Here is an 18,520-nt window from a genome sequence, read left to right on the forward strand (position 1 = left end):
TACGGTAATTCTGCGTAACAAGACTTCCAAATCCCAAGGGCTTGTAGCATCTATTTTTCCTGCTCACAGGTCTGTGGGTTGGCTGAGTGGCTCTGCTTCAGGCTGCAGGTTTAAGGGTGGCCTGAGCTCCCATGGGATTGGTCGGGCCAGGCTCCAGGCTCGTTCCATGTGCCCACAGCCAGGGACCTAAGCCGAAGGGGCAGCGGCCATCTGGGACAAACTCTTCTCATGGCAAACTAGCAAGAATGTGAGTGGGCTAGCCAAACAGCAAGGCCATTTGAAGCCACTGCTCACGTCACATCTGCTCATTTGCACTGGCCAAAGCAAGTGTCCCAGCCAAGCCTCATGTCAGTTGGGCAGGGAAGCACACCTACCTGCCCTAGTAGGAAGGGCTGCAAAATCACAGGACAAAGCATGGCTCTGTTGTGGGGAAGGGGAAAAAAACTGGGAACATACTCCAGCCCAAACTCCCAGAATAAAGGTCACGCACATTGGCGTCCATGGTTCTGTTCTGCTCACAGCCATGCAGACTAGTCCTGTCCTCTGATGAAATACATGACCATGTGCCGGTGTCTTAACCTCTCTGTGCACCTGCTTTTTTTTTCAGCAGCAAAATGGGGATAATAATACTTGTCTTAGAGGGCTCTGTGAAGTTTAATAGACTTGATACATGGTAAACACTTAAATAGTTCTCCATAAAAGTGCTCAGTAAAAGTAAGCCGCCTCTATTATTACTGCTGCTACTACGATACAGCCAAGCATCCAATTTCACCCCTACTCCCCCCGTGCCTCCCATCCACGGCCACACCTGTGCAGAGGTGTGCCCATGTGTGTGCACAGGCAAGCGTGTCCATATGTAAGGAGTGGCCAGCTGACAACCCACTGACCGCATCTGCCTGCACACGTGTTTTTGATTGGCCTATATAATATTTCAAAACATAAAAATAAAAAATGTGTTGAGTTAGCTTCACAGATGGTAAACACAGTTATGGAGTAGCTAACCTCTCCCAGGTGGAGGCATGAAGAACCTAGCACTTAGGGGTTGGATGCAGCCAGGGAGGCAGTGAGAGAACGTGTCCCCAGAGCAGGGAGGGGTGAGGGCGGCAGCGGCTGCAGGAGGACCCCAAAGCCTTGTGAATTGGACTTAGCACTAAGGAGGGCATGGGGGGACTTTGAAGCAGTTTGGGAAGTGGCAGAGGCATGGGCAGGATTACAGGGATTGAGAAGCTGGGTGATAGTAGGTGAATGAGTGGAGAAGTGAGTGTAGCCAATTCTCCCAAGATTGGCTGGAAAGGGAGAAGAGGAAGAAGAGTTGGCAAGGGGGGGCAGGCATGGGAATTGGGTTAAAAATAGTTTTCTTAAAATGGGAGAGGCTCCAGCACATGCAAATACTGATGGAAAAGTTCCAATCGAGACAGAAGTCTGGGACACAGGGAAGAGAGGGTAATGACCGCTGGAGGGGGTGGGCGGGGAGGAAGTCAAGTGCAAGTGCGGTGTCGGCCTTAGAAAGGAGAAAGCACATCTGCCCCACTGAGACCAGAGAAGGGGTTGCCCAGCTAGTTCATGGCCAAGATGGAGCTGGGCCTCAGGCTGCCTGTTTTGGTCATTGGTTCACTGATCATTCAACAGGTATTCATCGAGCATCTACTCCTTACCAGCTACAACTCTAGCAAGAAACCAAACAGACAAAGATCACTGCCTATATTCTAGTCATGAGAGAGAGATAATAAAGCAAAATGAATGAGAAAGTTGTAGAGATCATTAGAAGGTGAGACGTGTTGCGAATAAAAATAAAGAGGAATGGAGAACGCTCAGGGCATGTTTGCAGTCAAAATAGGATGACAGGGTAGGCCTCATGGAGAAGGTGCCATCTGACCAAAGACTTGAAGCAGTGAGTGAGCGAGCCTTGCAGGAAGCTGTCCAGGGACAGCATCTTCTGGGAAGAGGCAAGATCGGTGCAAGGGGCCAAGATGGGGGGACATGGTCAGAGCAGAGACAGTGGGGCAGTAGTGGGAGGTGAGGTCACAGGGTCCACTGGAGGGTATTGAACAGGGGAGCATGATCTTATATTTAACAGTGAGTTGGGTGGCTGTTTTAAGAAAACTGAAGGGGGTGCATGGTGAGAGGGAAAGTGGGGAGACCTGCAGAGGCTGTTTCTATAATCCAGGCAAAAGATAATGGTGGCTAGGGCCAGGGTGGTAGCAGAGGAGGTGGTGATGGATGACTGGATTCCTGACATATTTTGAAGGTAGAGCCAACTGGATTCACTGATAGCTTGAGTGAAGAATGAAAGAACAAGAGACGTCAAGGATGCCACGAAAACATTTGACTTGAGCAGCTGGAAGGCCAAGGTTGCCATCTACCGAGATGGGGAGGGCTGTGGGGGAAAGCAGGACTGGGGAGCAGTGGGGATGAAGAGCTCCACTTGGACATGAACTTGATGTGTCTGCTAGACATCTACGTGGAGGTGCCAAGTAAGCAGTGGGATATTTAAGTCTAGATTCAGGGGAAATGACTAGGCTGGAAATATAAATGGAGGTATGAGTCATTGTTATCTGGGGTTATTTGAACCCAGGAGACCAGATGAGATTATCACTGGCATGAGTGTAGGTAAAAGAAGAGATTCAAAAACAGCCCTGGAGCCTTCCAGGATCCCCCAGGTCAGGGGGAAAAGGTGGAACGAGCACAGAAACAAGGAGAGAAGGAGACAGCCAGTGAGGGGAAGGGAACGAGGCTGTGCTATCCTGGAAGCTGAAAGGAGAGCTGCTTCTAGAAGGAGGGAAAGGTTTGCTGGGTCAAATGCTGCTGATATGTCAAGACAAGAATTAAGAAGTTGCCACTGGGATCAGCAGCATGTTGGACACTGTGATTTTGACAAAAGCAGTCCAGAGGCTGGTGGGCCTGAGGTGGGCCCTTCAAACATTTCAGGACCCTCCTGTGGGATTAAGTGAGATAGATATGTGCATTCATGCCCTATACACAAAGGTGTGCTCTAAATGCCGGGGCACCTCCTGGGCTAAGTGGTGGGAATCCCACGATGGTACAGAGGACAAGAAGGTCAGTCTTGGAGTGTCCAAGTAGACGTAAGTCCGGCTGCCCTGCCTACCCCCTGCCCCCAGCAGGGTTCCCAAGCTTCTGGATGGGGGAGCAGGTACCCTGCAGGGCCTGTTTATTCACGTCATCTCTCTAGACCCTCTTCTCCTCCCAGCAGATGAGCCAACCTCCCCCAAGAAGCCCAAGAGTGTTCTGGAGCCAGAGCCCAGTGATGTGGAAGGTGGAGCCATCTCTCTCCTGCCTTCTGAGTGGACCTCAGTGAGGATCAGCCCTGGGGAGGACGTAGTTGGACAAGACATGATGGCCGTGTGTGTGCTGGTCAACAGTGATGACAGCAGGTATGCTCAGGCTGCTGCAGGCTGGGGACAGAAGAGGGACTGGACAAGGAGGACAGCATTTAGAGGCTGGCCTTCTCTCCATTCACTGGCAGTGTGGCCTCTCTATACCTCTATGTGCTCATCCCTAAAATGGGGACAATTATAACACCTGTCTCATGGACAGTTGTAAGAATCTAACAATTAATATATGGAAAGTGTATGGAACAATGCCTGGCACATCATAAACACTGTTAAGTGTTAGCAGTTGCTATTTTCTCAGAGAAGGGACAGGCTCTGGCCCCACTGTCTTCTCTCCAAAAGGCAATTGTCATGATGGCTGCATCACGGGGTGCCAAGTGGGTGTCACTGTCACAGTAAAATGTAAGATGGCAATGCATGGTGATGGGGAGGCTAGGCTGGGGACTGGAAGAGGCATGAGAAGTGAATCTCTGCTGCCCTAGAGGCGTATTTCTCAGAATGCCATCCTTCCCACCAATACCAGAACCACGCAGAGTGGTCGTTAGGAGTGCAGACTCCAGGCCTCCCCGGGATGCTGAATTCATTCAGGAGGTCAACCAGCAATACGTACTGATTGTTCATTATGTTCTAGACTCTGAGGGCATAGCAGTCACCAACGTAAGACAAAGGCCTTGCTCTCACAGGGCTTTCTTTCAAATTGGGTAGACAGCCAGCAAACAAGCAAATAGTTAACAGGAAAAATATCTCCTATGTTCCTGCTAGAAGGATAAAATAAGAGTGTATGATAGAAAGTGACTTGTCAGCTACTTTAGAATAGGTGGCCAGAAAAGGTCTCTTCTATCAGTTATCTATTCTCACAATCATGCTGAGTAACGAAACACTCCAAAGGTTGGGGCGTCAAACAACCACTGTTTATTACACTTAAGATTTTGTGGGCTAGCAGGCTCAGCCCTGCAGTTCTTCTGGTCTCAGTGAGCTCCCTTGTGAATTTGGGCCAGCAGGGTCCCGCTTGCTTCTGGAGCATGGCTAACTGTCAGCTGGGGCTCCAGGGGGCTGTTGGCCATGGGTCTTTCCTCCTCCAACAGGCAGCCCAAGCTTATTCACATTGTCCCATGAGAAAGCAGAATGTGCAAAGTCTCTTGAGGTCTTGGCTACCCCTATCACATTAGAATGGCCACAGCAAGTCACAAGGCCAGCCAGGATTCAAGGGGTAGGGAAATTGGCTCCACCATTATGGGAGGAGCTACAAAGGTCCATTGAAAAAAGGTGTGGATCCAGGAGGGGGATGATTGCAACTGTTTTTTGCCAACAATCTACCACAGCCTCCATGAGGAGGTGACATTCAAGCTGAGAATTGTTGACAAGAAGGGACCACCATGTGAAGATTGAGAGGAGTGGCGTCCAAGCAGTGGGACGCTAGCACATAGGCCTCTGGGTGAGTGTGGCCCAGTGTCTTCTGATGTGGCTGGCATACAATGAGGGGAAGGAGAGTACGATACCCAAAAGTAAGGCAGGAGTAAGGTTTAGTAAGACAGGGCACGGAGTTCAAATTTTATTCTAGGTCTAATTGAAAGCCATTAGGTAACTCTTAAGTCAGAAAGAGACATCTTATTTCCAATATCCAAAGATCAGCAGGCCTTGGTATGGAAAATGCATGGAGCAGAGATAGGTAGGAGCAGATGTAGGGAGGCCAGGTGGGAGCCTGTGGCTCCAGTAAGAGATGAGAAACTTGGGCCACAGTCAGGAGCAGAGGAGAAGATATGCTGATGGACTGAATGTGAAGGTAAGAGAGAGTTGAAGGGTGGCTCCCAGACTTTGATCTGAGGGACTGGATGAAAGGTGCCATTGTTTCTAGAGTAGCCTTGAGGAGGAGAAGATATCAGGGAAGATGCAGGTTTGTGGAGAAAAGAGTTCTGTTTTGGACCTGGTCGGGGAGTGGGGGGGTTGAGATGTCTATCAGAAGTCTTCATGCAGATGTCAAGCAAGCAGGAGAACAGAGAAGTGTCTGGGAGGCAGGGCTGAAGACCGTGATTTCGGGGCCAGTGGCATATGGAGCCTATGAAACCAAGGGTGCCGATGAGTTACCTGTGGAGTAAGAATATCTTCTCACAGATAAAGAAGAGCTGAGCCTGGAGGAGAGCCCCAGGACATTTGAACAATCACTGGGCAAGCAGAGAAGGGGCTGGCAAAACCCACAGGAAGGAGAGAAACTAACGGAGGCTGCGTTGTGGAAGCTGAGAGGAGAAAGGAGAAGTTTCGAGAAGGAGGGTGTGGCTCACTGTTTTGGATGAGAATGGAGAATTGACCTCTGGATTTTCCAACAAGAGGATCAGAAACCTGATTGGAGTAGATGTGGGAGGGATGTGAGGAGAGAAAATGGATACTGCAGTGTAGATAACTATTCGTGAGGTCTGGTGTCTTCTGACTCTTGAAAGGGGGCCTAGGAAGATACATTTTAGTAAGTCCCACAGGTGATTGTGACACATGTCTGCATGAGAGCCACTGCCTTGGAGTGCCCTTGGTGATCACTGAGGTGAGAAGGAAGGTCCTGCCCCAGTTCTCACAGCCTTCTGGGCCTCAATTAGACTGGACCATGTCCATCGTAAGAGGCAGAAACCCAACTCAACCCAGCCTAATTAACAAAGCAAATACTTCGGTTCCTTTAACTGGGAAGTCCAAAGGTAGTTCTCTCTCCAGGCAAGGTTGGAACCAGAAACTCAAACAACCACTCTCCACTGCTGCCCCTCTTACAGCGGATTTACAACCATCCCCAGAGAGGCTGTATCCGCATGTGGAACTCTCAGCTGCTGAGGGCCTCAGCCCACATCCATCAGTCCATGCCCATGTACCAAGATCTCAAGGTAGACCTCCAATGGGTACGGTTCACTTTGCATTGCACCTCTGGGACTAATCAGTGAAGAGCACTGAGCTGCCATGACCGGCATGCTTGGGCACCAGGATGGATGGAGAGTCCACCAGGGCACACAGATGGGGAAGGAGCAGTGCCCCAAGGGACACACACAGGCTGGACTTATATACATAAATACAAGTGGTCATTAAATTCACAGCCCTACAGGTTTGCGCTTCCCCCAAGCCCCGGGCGGGGGCGGGGATGGGGGGGGAGGGACTGTGTTTTTGCTATCCCTGCTGCCTAAGGATACACTGCTTCTACTTTTCTGCCTCTTGAATTCCTGCCAGTCATTCAAGACCCAGAAAAATACTCTCCCTCCAACCCACTAGTCCTCTCTTTCCCCCATCAATTCCCACAGGACACAAGCAGCATTGAAATGCCTGAAGGTTTAGGCCCTAAATGATAAGGTCCTAAATGATAAGCTCATCTTACCCGGGAGAGCCAAGGAATCCTGCTCAAGGATCCTGAACGTAGGAGGACCCACCTTCGTGCAAGCACATCGGCATATATTTGCTGGGCTTCGTCCCGCTTGGGTCCGTGCTTATATTTGTTAGCTAGGGCCCCAGAAAGTACCACAGCCAGGGCGGCTTAAACAACAGAGATGTACTCTCTCGTAGTTCTGGACGCCGGAGGTCCAAGATCAACGCGTTGGCAGGCTTGTTGGTTCCTTCTGAGAGCCGTGAGGGGGAATGGTCTGTTCCAGGGCCCTCTCCTCAGTTTGAGGACGGCTGGCTTCATGTGCACATGGTGTTTCCCATCTATGCCTGTCTGTGTCCAAATCTCTTCTCGAAGGACATCAGTCATAGTGGATGAGGGTCCACCCTAATGACCTCATTTGAACTCAATTGCCTCTTTATAGACCCTATATCTACATGCAGTCACATTCTGAGGCATGAGGGGTTAGGACTTCATATGAAGGTGGGAGGGGGGGCGATAACCACGCCTGAGGTAACTACACCACTGTCTTCCCCCAGAGCCCCGTGGTCTGTTGGCCACACTGATGGGCAGGACACGCTGTGGGCCTGGGGGGTGAACTATTAGGCCCTCCGCTTACCCACTGTCTCCCCTTGTTCCTCCAGCTCTGAGGCAGAGCCAGACTGCAGCGGCAGCGAGGCCTCCAGTGCAGAGCCCCGTGAGGAAAGGCCCCGGCGGCCAGAGCCCCCACCCCTACCGCAGCCCCTCACCAGGCACAGCTCCCTGAGGGAGGCCCCGACCAGAGAAGTCTCTCCACACTGCCCTGAGGAGCCCCAAGCTGTGCAAGGTGAGCAGACCGCCCGCCTGGGTGGGAGCCAGGCTTGCTTGATCCTGGGGCACAGGGAGGGAGCGGAGACCCCCCCTGGCCACTGTTTCCTCACGGAGAATGAGGGGCCAGTAGGCCCAGCCCTCAGGCTCAGAGGCAGTGAGGCCAGGGTATATGTGGGGGTGAGGGGACTGGACCCAGGCCCAGCCTCTTGCTCCATAAGAAGCTTTGGAATCTCAAGTGGGGTGTATGGCAGAGGGGCCTGACTGACTGGCTGCGGTGTGTCCCGGGCTGGCAGAGATAAGGGGGGCCCCGGCACCCTCTCGCCTGGAGCAGTCTCCTCTTTGATATCTCTTTAGGGCATTCCATAGCCCCACTAGAGAAAGATGTGGCTCCGTGCATGGACCACAGCCATCTGGGTGGCGCAGCTTCCCTGGGGCCCCCTGGGGACAGCACAGGGCCATCAGCCGTGCTTGGGACACGTGGCATGCACTAAAACTTGACCTGCACAGGAATAAATATACTCTAAGTACCTGTTTGGTTTTCCCAAACATGGCCCCGTGGCATCCTCAGGACGACCCCGCTGGGGTCGGTAAGCTCACCATTTTACCTGTGAGCAAACACTGTGTTTTCCCTAGGTCTCACGGCTGATAATCGGTGTGGCTCCGTGCTGGGGCCCTCCGCACCCTAAAAAGTCGTTGCCTTTAGCAGCCCAGCTTGTGTTAATAAAGGTGGCCTTGAATTGAATGTTTTGATTCAGTCAACAGTAACTTGTGACCTCGGGGCTGGGAAGAAGCAGGCTCACAGAAACTTCCCACCTGAGGCACCAACAGCTTCACTGCCCTGGGGGAGCGGGTACTCAGCTTGTCCTGCACACCCCTCTGGTGGCCGAGAGCAGAACTTCCGCCTGAACCGAGAAACCATCTCCCAAGGCTTGGTTTCATAGGAAAACCCGAGCTGTGGCCGGCCTCCTGGAAGTTCTGGATTTACCCTCCCCTGTGAGCCTTTTTAAAAAAGGGCACATTGGGGCGCCTGGGTGGCTCAGTGGGTTAAGTGTCCAACTTCAGCTCAGGTCGTGATCTCGCAGTTTGTGAGTTCAAGCCCTGCGTCCAACTCCGGGCTGACAGCTCAGAACCTGGAGCCTGCTTCAGATTCTGTGTCTCCTTCTCTCTCTCTGCCCCTCCCCCACTTATGCTCGGTCTCTCCCCCCCCCCAAAATAAACATTTAAAAAAAACTTAAAAGTTTTTTTTAAATAAAATAAGACAAATTGTCATCAGGACATATTTGTTAAAAACCACTGTGGTGCCGTCCCAAAGGCTAAGCATATGCAGGGGACAGAGTGCTAGCTGTGCTGTGCCCAGCTGAGTGCAGACTGCCTCTGTCTGGTTATGTGTGGCCTCTGTCTCCTCTCCCTGGGCTCCGGCCTCCTCCTTTATAGACATGAAGCCTGCCTGCCTTTCATCCCCTCCCTCCATTTTCTCCTCTCTCCTCAGTTGCCAGGGGATTTTAGGCAAGTTATAAAAAAGACATAATACAAAATTACATGTCACTCTCTATAAAAGATAAATCCCCAAGGTCAAGGTTAACAAAACCAGTTTAGGAGTTAGAGACTCCAGCGAGGCAGGCTGTAGTCCTAAACGGTTGCTCTAGTGGGATCATGAATTTGATTCTGAGTTTTCTGGCAGCCAGAGTTTGAAAGGAAACACAATTATTATTCATAATAATATTCATAATTCAAAACAATGTATTGGCTTGTAGCACGTTTCAAATCTGGTACCACTTTTCCTAGCGCTTCACTCTGTAGAAATTGTCCAGCTCATGTTAAATAGATGGCATCGAGGGATTCAGGAGTCCCTGTCTTGAGCGAGGCTGTCTCGTGCAACAGCCTGGGTGACAGGTGAGGGCATGGTGGCAAAACATGGCTCAGCAGGAACACTTCTTCCAAGGGGACAGGGCTGCATCAAGTCAACAAGGCAGTGTGGCCAACACATTTTGTTCCTGACAGTCTAGTTTGATTCCAGAATGAAATACAGAGCAGACAGAGAAGTGGATAGACGGCATGACGTCCAGGCAATCTTTTATTGATTTCGCCTCCATGCATCATGTTTTTGATCGTTGCTAGGCAGACCACATTGTAAGGTTAAGATCTCTGGTACCATCGAAGTGTGGTGTTTTGTGTTGCTAGTTATGGTGAGTCTGTTATTTTGCGAGATAATGTAGGGTTGTTATGTTGTGCATGTTAATGGAGCTTCATGAATCACAATGTTCCCTTGGATAAATGGCTCAGAGCTGAGCTGAGGGAATGCCAAACAAAGCCGAGATACTGCTTTAAGAAGACTCCTGGTTTGCACACCTATGCCCATCCGGCGTTATTTACAATTGCCAAAGGGGGAAATGCCCCCAATTCAACAACAGGTGACCAGATAAACAAAGTGTGTGATATTCATATAATGGAATGTTATTCAGTGTTAAAAAGGAATGAAATTCTGACGCGCTGCCACATGGATGAACCTAAGCCAGACTCAAAAGGACAAACATTGTATGATTCCACTTCTACGAGGTCCCTAGAATAGCCGGATTCATAGAGAGAGAAAGCAGAATGGTGATGACTGAAGGGGGTGGGGCGGATAGGAGTGTGGGGAGTGACAGCTTAATGAGTGTCAGTTTGGGATGTAGAAAAAGTTCTGGAGATGGATGATGACGATGGTTACACACTGTGAATGTCCCTAAGGCCCCTGAGCTGTATACTTTAAAATGGTTAAAATGGTAACTTTTATGTTACATATATTTTACCACAATTTAGAGAAAGACTTCTGGGACTACCTTGGCTCATCAAGGAACCTATTGTATCTTCAAAGTTCTTCAGCGTAGAGCCTGACCAAGATGATGGCCTGATATAGAATTTAAGCCTGGGTGGCTCAGTCGGTTAAGCATCTGACTTCAGCTCAGGTCATGATCTTGCGGTTCGTGAGTTCGAGCGCCGCGTCGGGCTCTGTGCTGATAGCTCAGAGCCTGGAGCCTGCTTCAGATTCTGTGTGTGTGTGTGTCTCTCTCTGCCCCTCCCTGTTCATGCTCTGCCTCTCTCTCTCAAAAATAAATAATAAAACACTAAAAAAAATTTAAGCCCTGTGTTATCGAGGTTCAGTGGAAAATGTGCAGTAACGCTCCCCTAAGACACCTAGTTCAGTGGTTCTTAAAAATCTTGTTTGAAAGGCAGATACCTAGGTCACCACCTTCAAGAGATTCAGATTCAGTGGATCTCAGTGAATCAAGAGATTCAGATTCAGTGGAGTAGAGCCAAGTGTCTGCATTTTATGTAAGTGCCCCAGCTGCTTCCATGCAGGAGGGCCACGACCTACACGTTGGGGAATCACAGAGGAGCAGCTCGAGAGAGCCTGTCTGCATAAGTGTGTTGTAAAATGCACACCTAGACAATTAAATGAATCAATCAAGTGTATTAGGTTTTGGGCATGAGCTAATTGGAACTGGGGCGGGGGGGGGGGCAGACTGCCCCAAATTATTCTGGCTTAGAAAAGTTGGTATTTATCCACTTTTTTTCTGACAATAATTTGACGATAGGATGGCCCAGCGACCTATGGAAGATACTACTCATTTGTAACAATAAAATGATATCATTCACACCATATGACAAAATACTTACCCTAATTCCTTTTGTAGCAACTCAGGCACTAAGATCTCCAAAAGTGCTCCCTTAAAATAAATATAAATAAAATATAAACTGGGGGCGCCTGGGTGGCTCAGTTGGTTAAGCATCTGACTCTGCCTCTGGTCATGATCTCAACGTTTGTGAATTCGAGCCCCGAATCAGCCTCTGCTGTCAGCGAAGAGCCTGCTTCCGATCCTGTCTCCCTCTCTCTCTGCCTCTCTCTCTCCCTCTCTCCCTCCCTCTCAAAAATAAAATAAAACATTAAAAAAAATAATAAAAAATAAAATATAAGCTGAAAAGAAGGAAACCAGGCTTGCTTTGTGCTGCTCAAAACGACTGGATCAAATCATTGCCACCCGCCCTGCTGTTCCTGCTGTGGCAAAATAGGTGTGCATGTGGTAGAGAAACCAGAGCTGCTCTCACCGAAGCCTGGAAGCTGCAGAAAGTTCTACCTCTTCTCCCCCTTCCCTCCCAGAGCCTCCCAAACCCTTTGGGAGTGTGTGTACGCGTGTCCTGTAAACACCAGGGATGGAAAAATCGCTTGTGAATTGTAGCTACTTCTAGTACGTTCCATTCCACAAAGAGAAAAACCGAGGAGAAGCAACAAGAGCTTTAAGCAGTCTTCTGCGTTTCTTGAGAAATTTCGCCACTCGGTGATTGAAAGGACAGCGCAGGTCAGCGGGACGCGGCTGCCCTGGAGTCCTGCTCACCCCTGACGCGCACTGTCCGGCCTGGCCAACCCCGACCAGCGCCTGCGGGAGGAGCGGGCCAGATCCGTAGGATGTGAGATACGGAGGCCGCACGCTGCACCTGTCCACACGGCAGGGCTTGATATGACAGCAGGCCTGTGGGACAGGGAAGCCACCGGAGAGAACGGGCTCAAATTGTCTCCAGGTGGAGTCAGGGAAGGAGGGGAGCCAGGGGTCTAAGGAGCTGGAGGATCTCGTCCCCAGGAAAAGAAGCCCCGGAAGTGGCTGCCGCCCGCACCTCGCAGCCCGGCTGACGAGCACCGACGCCCAGCTCTGAGCCCTGGCAGGACGTGGGACTTGGGCCTTCCTCCCGAGATGGGGGCAGGGCAGAGGGAGAGAGAGAGCTGGGCGTTGGCTCCAAACCTTCCCTACGCCATTCTCCCACACCTACATCACTCTCGGAGCGTCCTCTCCTTCCGTGCCACCCAGTCCCACCAGGGTGTGCATTCGGGTGTACGTGTGGCACCCCATTCTACATCTCCAGTATGAAGGTCCCACCACAGGGACCCGGAGCCTGAGGCCAAATCTGAGGGCCCAGTGTAGGAAGGGGGTACATCTGCATTTCTCACACCCTAAATGGCCAAGACCAGGGGATGTCTTGGGATGTTCGTATTGCTCAGCTAATTCTCAAGACCCAGCTGGGTGGAGGGTCTTGAGTACACAGTCCACAGAATCCTGGTTCCCAAAGGGTCTGGAAGGCTCTGGAAGGGAAGGAGGAGAGGAGGTAGAACACTCCACAGCTTCCAGGCAGGCTTCAATGAGCGCAACTCCGGTTTCTCTACTACATAAATGGGACATTGATGTGAGACTCCAGCTTTGAAGAACTGCTCTGTTAACAAGCAAGCGTGTGCGCAAATGCATGTATGTACACGGGCATGCATGTGTGCACACAAACAGGTACACACGTATGTTAATTATGGGTGACTTAGAATGATGGCTCATAATCTGAGGCATTTTCTGAATGATGGCAGTACCTGTCGCATAGCAGGGTCTCAATACATATCGATGAATGACTGAATGAAAAGCTGGAGGTGTGCGTCGTAGGGACAGGGAGATGTGGTCTGAGAAAGGTAGGTTATAATTATTGGTCTACAAAATGTGCCACAAGAGAAAAACCCTGTGGTTATTCTGCGAGTTTAACAGACTCTCCCTCCCTCCCCATCTCCCCTGCCCCTTTCTTTTTTCCACCACAGCTCTGCTCCAGGCCAATAGCTTCCAGTCTGTAACTCCCAACAAATACCAGAGCTGCAGAAGAAAATTCCAGTCCAGTGAGTCATGAGCTCTCTGGGAGTGGGTGGGGAGGGACAGGGGCAGTGTCCTCTGGTTCATTCTCAGGGGCAGCTGTTCTCATTCCATGCGTGTCCTCTCTGACCTGGGCTCCTGGATGCGAGCAGCAAGGAAAGAAATAGTAGTTTGGCTTTGTTTCCACTGCTGACTCGGGGAAGCATTTTCCAAGGATTTGGGACCTTCCCTGCCTCTTCAGCTCCTCAGTCTGGAATCATGGAGCCTTACAGCTTTACGGTTGCACCTGGAAGGGGTCTTAGCAATCACTGGCTCCAAGATATTTGAAACACAGGTGGGGAAACTGAGGCCCAGAGCCTCTATGTGTTTTCATTCCAGGCACTGGAGTTCGACTGGGGGCATCAGCCGAATGATCTCATGCAGTCATGGGCAAAGCAGTGAAGGAAGCCACACCCACACCCACTCACATACCTGCCCGCCCAGGCACACACACCTGCTGCTTCATCTGAGCAGGCTTTGACCCCAGCGTCCCAGAGAAGAGCAGGGCTGGGTGAGGGCCAAGGGCTGCCGCGGATGCATTAGACTCCCACTAGGGGGCGCACTAACCACACGCACGGTTGCACAGCATCCTGGGGCTGGCCACACTCTCTGTGCTGCTCTGCAGCCCTTAAGGAGCAGGCATGCATTCCCTCCCCGGTCCTGAGAGAGGGACAGGGACTCTCAGTCCATTTCCAAGTCCACCTTTGGCCTCCCCCTGCTCCCACACTCCCTCCTGGGCCTTGCTCTGGAAGAGGTGGACCCAGGAAAGCCTTGGGTTAGACAGGGGTTTCTAAAAAGAACCATTGTTGAAGTTGGAACAGAGCACTAGTTAGTTGGCTCCTTCCTTGTGAGTCAGTCCTGACTCCTGGCCCATGAGTCATTCTCCCAGCAGCCCTCAGACTCGAAGCCCCCGCCCCCCTTCCTTGGGTCAGGCTGGGATAATGGGTGCCTCTGGAGCTGGACCACAGCTGCACACCTGCAAGCCATTTCACCTGGGGGCACCCTGAAATGGCTCTTGAATCATCTTGCAGTCCCAGGCAGTGAGGGCCACGAGAATAGGGAATGTTTACTGAAGGCCTGGGTCACTTCATTTCCTCAGCCTCCTAGCCCCTCCCCAAATCACAAGAATTCGGCTTCCACTGGTGGGTCCATTTGGGTAGGTGCCATCCAGTGCTTCCAGCTGACTTTAAGGAGTTCCACGAGCACAAGGGGCTCTGCCCTGCTTTTAAGAAGTTCTCGGTCTGGGCTGTGAGCAGCGAGTCTGGGGGCCCCTCCCCCAGCAGGTTAGAGGGTGCTGGAGAAGGCGCGGGAGAGAGAGGACTGCTAACCAGAAGCATGGTTTCTGGGATGGACCTGACAACCTCCATGTGTCTTTAGTTTTCCTAGGTGTTAGTTCTCGGGCCTCTGAGGGCCGGCCTTGAGTTGGGATCGTATCTGTGGGCCTGGCCCGGAGGAGGCACTCAGTCCTAGCTTGCTGAATGAAAGAGAAAATGAGTGAACAAACATATGAACCAAGGAACAAGCCTCCTGCCCCTAGAGGGCGCTCTGAGACCTCAGGAGATTTGAGCATTGCCTAAACACCAAATTCTGGGAAGCTGCACCCTGGAATCCCAGTCTTTGTAAAAATCCTCACGGCCATCTTTTTCGTCCTCTTCATTTTGCCCAAGAGGAAACCCCAGTGGGCAACACTGGTCCTGTAGTAGTGAGCAGAACCTGGGGCACCATCTCCTCGGTCCACTCACTGCCCTGTCAAGGCTGGTTCTGGCCCCAGCCCCAGGTGGGAGGACAGAGGGAGCTGTCACCCTCCCCCAGCTGACCATAGTCACCAGAATGGCCTCTAGAATCGAAGGGAAAGGTCACTGCCGGAGGGCCCAGCGAAGAGACAGCTGAGCCAGAGGAGGCTTGGGGGGCTGTAATCTGGGCCCTGGTCTGCTTATCAACCCCTTTGCATGATGGGACCAGAAGGGCCAGCACCACCCAGGACTGAGGCCCTGGCAGAGGGCACAGCAGCCTGTCTGGACCATGCCAAGCCTTCAAGGAAAACAAGAAAGAACCCGCAGAGAAGGATCTGAGGTGGTGAGTGAGGAATCCCTGGGCTTACAAGTTAGAGAACTCTTGGCCATAGTTGGGGTCCATAGCCCCCTCTGGAACAGATCAGCAGTTCAGCAGTGTCTTTATTGGGCACAACTCATGTACGTGGGCAGAAGAGAAGGATTAGAGTTAATATTTAGCTCGCGTGCAGCATTTACTTGACATCCTACACCGGGCACCACTTTTTACCCCATTTTATCCCCTCAGCCTCCCCATGAAGCAACGCTAGACTTCCCGTCTTTCACATGAGGAAAGTGAGAGTCTAAGGAACTTGCTCAGTGTCAGGCAGCTGGTGTGGGTGTGAAGGAGGCGGGCTTCCAGGCTCCCCCTTTGCCATCCTCTGAAGGAACCCCAAAACCTCAGCCACCTCAGGCAGGTGAGATTTCCTGTCACCTCTCAGCTTACCTCTGGTCTTCCCCTCCCAGGTGGCAGCTTGACGGGCAGGCATCCCTTCAAGCCCTGCCCAAGTTGTCCTGAAGTGGGTGCGTGAGGAACATGAGTGCAAAGAGGCCTCACTGGCAGGGGTGGGGGCAGGGGTTAAAGAAAGGAGAGAGGGAGCAGCCTCCGGGTCACGACCTTGCGAACCCCAAGGCTTTCCTGTCAAGTTTGGTTCCCTAGGTGTCCCTGGCACTGTGTCAGAAGGTTCCAGAGAGCTCCTCAGGGGAACAAAGAGTCAGTCTGTTGAGCTGAGGGGACTTTGAGACAAGCTCAGGAGTTTGATTTGGGAGGTAGCTGAGGGAAGAGAATGAGGGGGCAAGGGAGAGGAGGAGAAGGAATTTGGCAGGAATTTGGCAAGCCGAGGACAGGAAGCAAGGCAACAACTGACTCACAGCGTTTGCCTTTTTAGGCTCGAAACATCTCATTGTGGGCCGCAACGGGGGCTGAGGGTTTGGGTGACAAGCTGGCCAGCCGCCTCCCCCGCATCGGCTCCTGGCAGCCTGGGGCCTTCTCCCAGCAGCTCCTTCCTTCCGCCCTCGGATCTGTTCCCCTGAGTTCTCCTCTCCCTCAGAAGCATTCTGGAGGGCTTCGCTTTGGAAGCCTGCTGAAGTTGTGTGTGTAGTGACTGTCGTGTCAGAGCCCAGGACTGGGATACGCACTCTGACACACGTTTGTGTACAAGGAAAGCAGGACAGAATCCTGAAGAATCCCCCCCCCCCCCCCGCCCAGTGTGGTTCCCCCATGCGGATGGGTCTGGAAAGAACTCTTCTGGGGGTGGGGCTTGGGTTTGGCCTGGCCTGTGTGGGCTCCAGAGCAGGAGTGTCTCACCCAATGCTATGGGGAAACTGAGGCCAGGGGGTTGTATTGAGTTAGGAAGTGAGCTAACATCTGAAGGCTGGACACCTCGGAGGGAAATAGGAAGGGGTCAGCTGAGCAGCCAGAAGCAGGGAATCTGACAGGAGTGGTTGAGAGACGTTGGTCCTGGGAGGTCTCTGGGGGATAGACTCTATGTGCTGGAAGGGTTCACAGGAGAGCTGGCTGGGCTGAAGGGTCAGACACAGAGTGGACAAATATGAAAAGGAGCATGGCATTTTCTGAATCCCTCTCAGGACATATTATTGGAATGGTCCCATGTGGAAGCAAAGCCCTCGAGATTTTAGATTTAAGGTTACCAGAGGGCATATTTGTGCACACGTACACACGTGTGTGCACTCGGGAGAGGGAGAGATGGATCTTATAGGCTACAACTGTCACAATTCTGCCGTTACCAGACTCATTGACTCATTGATCCCCAGGGTCCTGGCCGCACTCCTTTCTCATGTTGGTCTGAGCACATACACTGCATCTCGTTTGTTCCCTGACCAACAGGAACTTGGCATGAACCCCACTCCATATGCTTCAAATGATTTGATACTCATTATAACCTCCTCCCTAGTGTTCTCTCAAAATCTCAAGCTAACCATCCTGAGAGCCCCTTGGTGCCCATGTGAGAAGGAAGAGCCCGATTCATTAGCAGTGACTACCTACCCTGTCCGTGCCCACAGCTAATGGCCAGGCATCTTGTGGGAAGAGGCCTCAGATGGTTTATTGACCAAGTGAGTTAACGCAGTCCAGATGCCAACCACAATGGCTTTGGGGGAAACTTCAGAGGTAGCCGTCCATTTCCAAGAAACGCCCTGGAGATATCCCAGGAACGTTCTCATGGGAGTGAGAAGTGCAATGGTTCTTAGACTTTTCGTCCTAGGACCTCCTCTCCCCCACAGGCTGTCATTCCTGCACCCATTCCTCCAAGGTCAAATTCTGGGCACTGGAGTCTCGGAATCAGTCTCCAGCACCTTCCACCCTCTGGCTGTGTTTATCGAGTTGGAGCTTCTCTTCAAACCTCCACCTTTTCATGATAAAATAACGTAAAAAACAGCTCTGTAATGGAGAGTGTGTTCTTTCCTTGGCAGGTTCGACACCAGTGAACAACAGAAGAACCATGTCACCTTCAGAGGAAGCTGCCCCTCTTTCTTCTTCCTCATTGTTTTCTTCTTCATCTTCTCCTCCATCTTTGTCTTCAGGCAGTGTCCCAGGGAATGTCCTGGATGGCTTCTCCCCACCTCAGGTAAATGCTCCTTGGGGCCCTGCCCCGGTGTTAGGAAGGTGAGCTGCCTGTGCCCCTCCTGCCCCCGCCCTTAACTCTGGATTCTTAGCAGTCTGAGGTCCCCCAAGTGCAAAGCCAGGGCCAAGAAATGCCCACCCAGGCCTTTTTCACTTGTGCCCTTCATGAAAGCTCATCCATCCTGCTCCTTCTCAGCCAGCCCCAGGGCACAGCCACTCACTCAGCAGACTCTGTGGGGCATGGACTCTGGGCAGGACTGTGGCATGCAGAGATGCTAGGACATCTGCTCTGCCCTTGAGGGCCTGGCAGAGAACGTTGAGGAGCTCACAGCTGACGGATGGCAGACACAGAACTGAGGCTGCCTTTGAGAGCAGCTGAGCCTCTTGGAGGTCCATCCCTCTTGAACAGAAAAGGACATCACTGAGATACTCAAGTTTGAACTGTATCCTTCAGTATGAGTTTATCAAGCCTCTGTTACCTGCCAGACCCTGGTCTGGGCTCTGGGAAGTAGAGTGCACAAGACAAATCAAGGTACGTGCTCTTGTCAAGTCCCTGTCGCATGACCTGCCCTTAGGCACCAGAGCTTTTAGCAGGGCACAGCCACTTCTAGAATGTCCCTATGTTCTTCCTTTGCCAAGGGGCCAAGTCCCTGCTCGCTACAAATGGCTACTTTCTCAGTGGTGCAAGG

General features: G+C 51.7%; 1 protein-coding gene across 3 annotated transcripts in view; it reads left to right on the top strand.

Moving 5' to 3' along the window:
- The window catches only part of MICAL2 (microtubule associated monooxygenase, calponin and LIM domain containing 2), a 223,342-nt gene that overhangs the window by 151,118 nt on the left and 53,704 nt on the right, over window positions 1-18,520 (top strand). For 2 of the 3 annotated variants that reach the window (XM_047070161.1, XM_047070165.1), the window contains 4 exons: window positions 3,212-3,392; window positions 7,341-7,522; window positions 13,112-13,186; window positions 17,681-17,835. In XM_047070161.1, coding sequence (XP_046926117.1) covers window positions 3,212-3,392; window positions 7,341-7,522; window positions 13,112-13,186; window positions 17,681-17,835 — 593 coding nt within the window. Of the gene's footprint in view, window positions 1-3,208; window positions 3,393-7,340; window positions 7,523-13,111; window positions 13,187-17,680; window positions 17,836-18,520 lie in introns of all 3 variants that reach the window. The other variant, XM_047070162.1, reaches the window with a different exon arrangement.

This window comes from Lynx rufus, unplaced genomic scaffold (assembly GCF_022079265.1).
Source record: "Lynx rufus isolate CCGP_SWC_20201006 ecotype Redwood Valley unplaced genomic scaffold, mLynRuf1.p SCAF_9, whole genome shotgun sequence".
Taxonomy (NCBI): domain Eukaryota; kingdom Metazoa; phylum Chordata; class Mammalia; order Carnivora; family Felidae; genus Lynx; species Lynx rufus.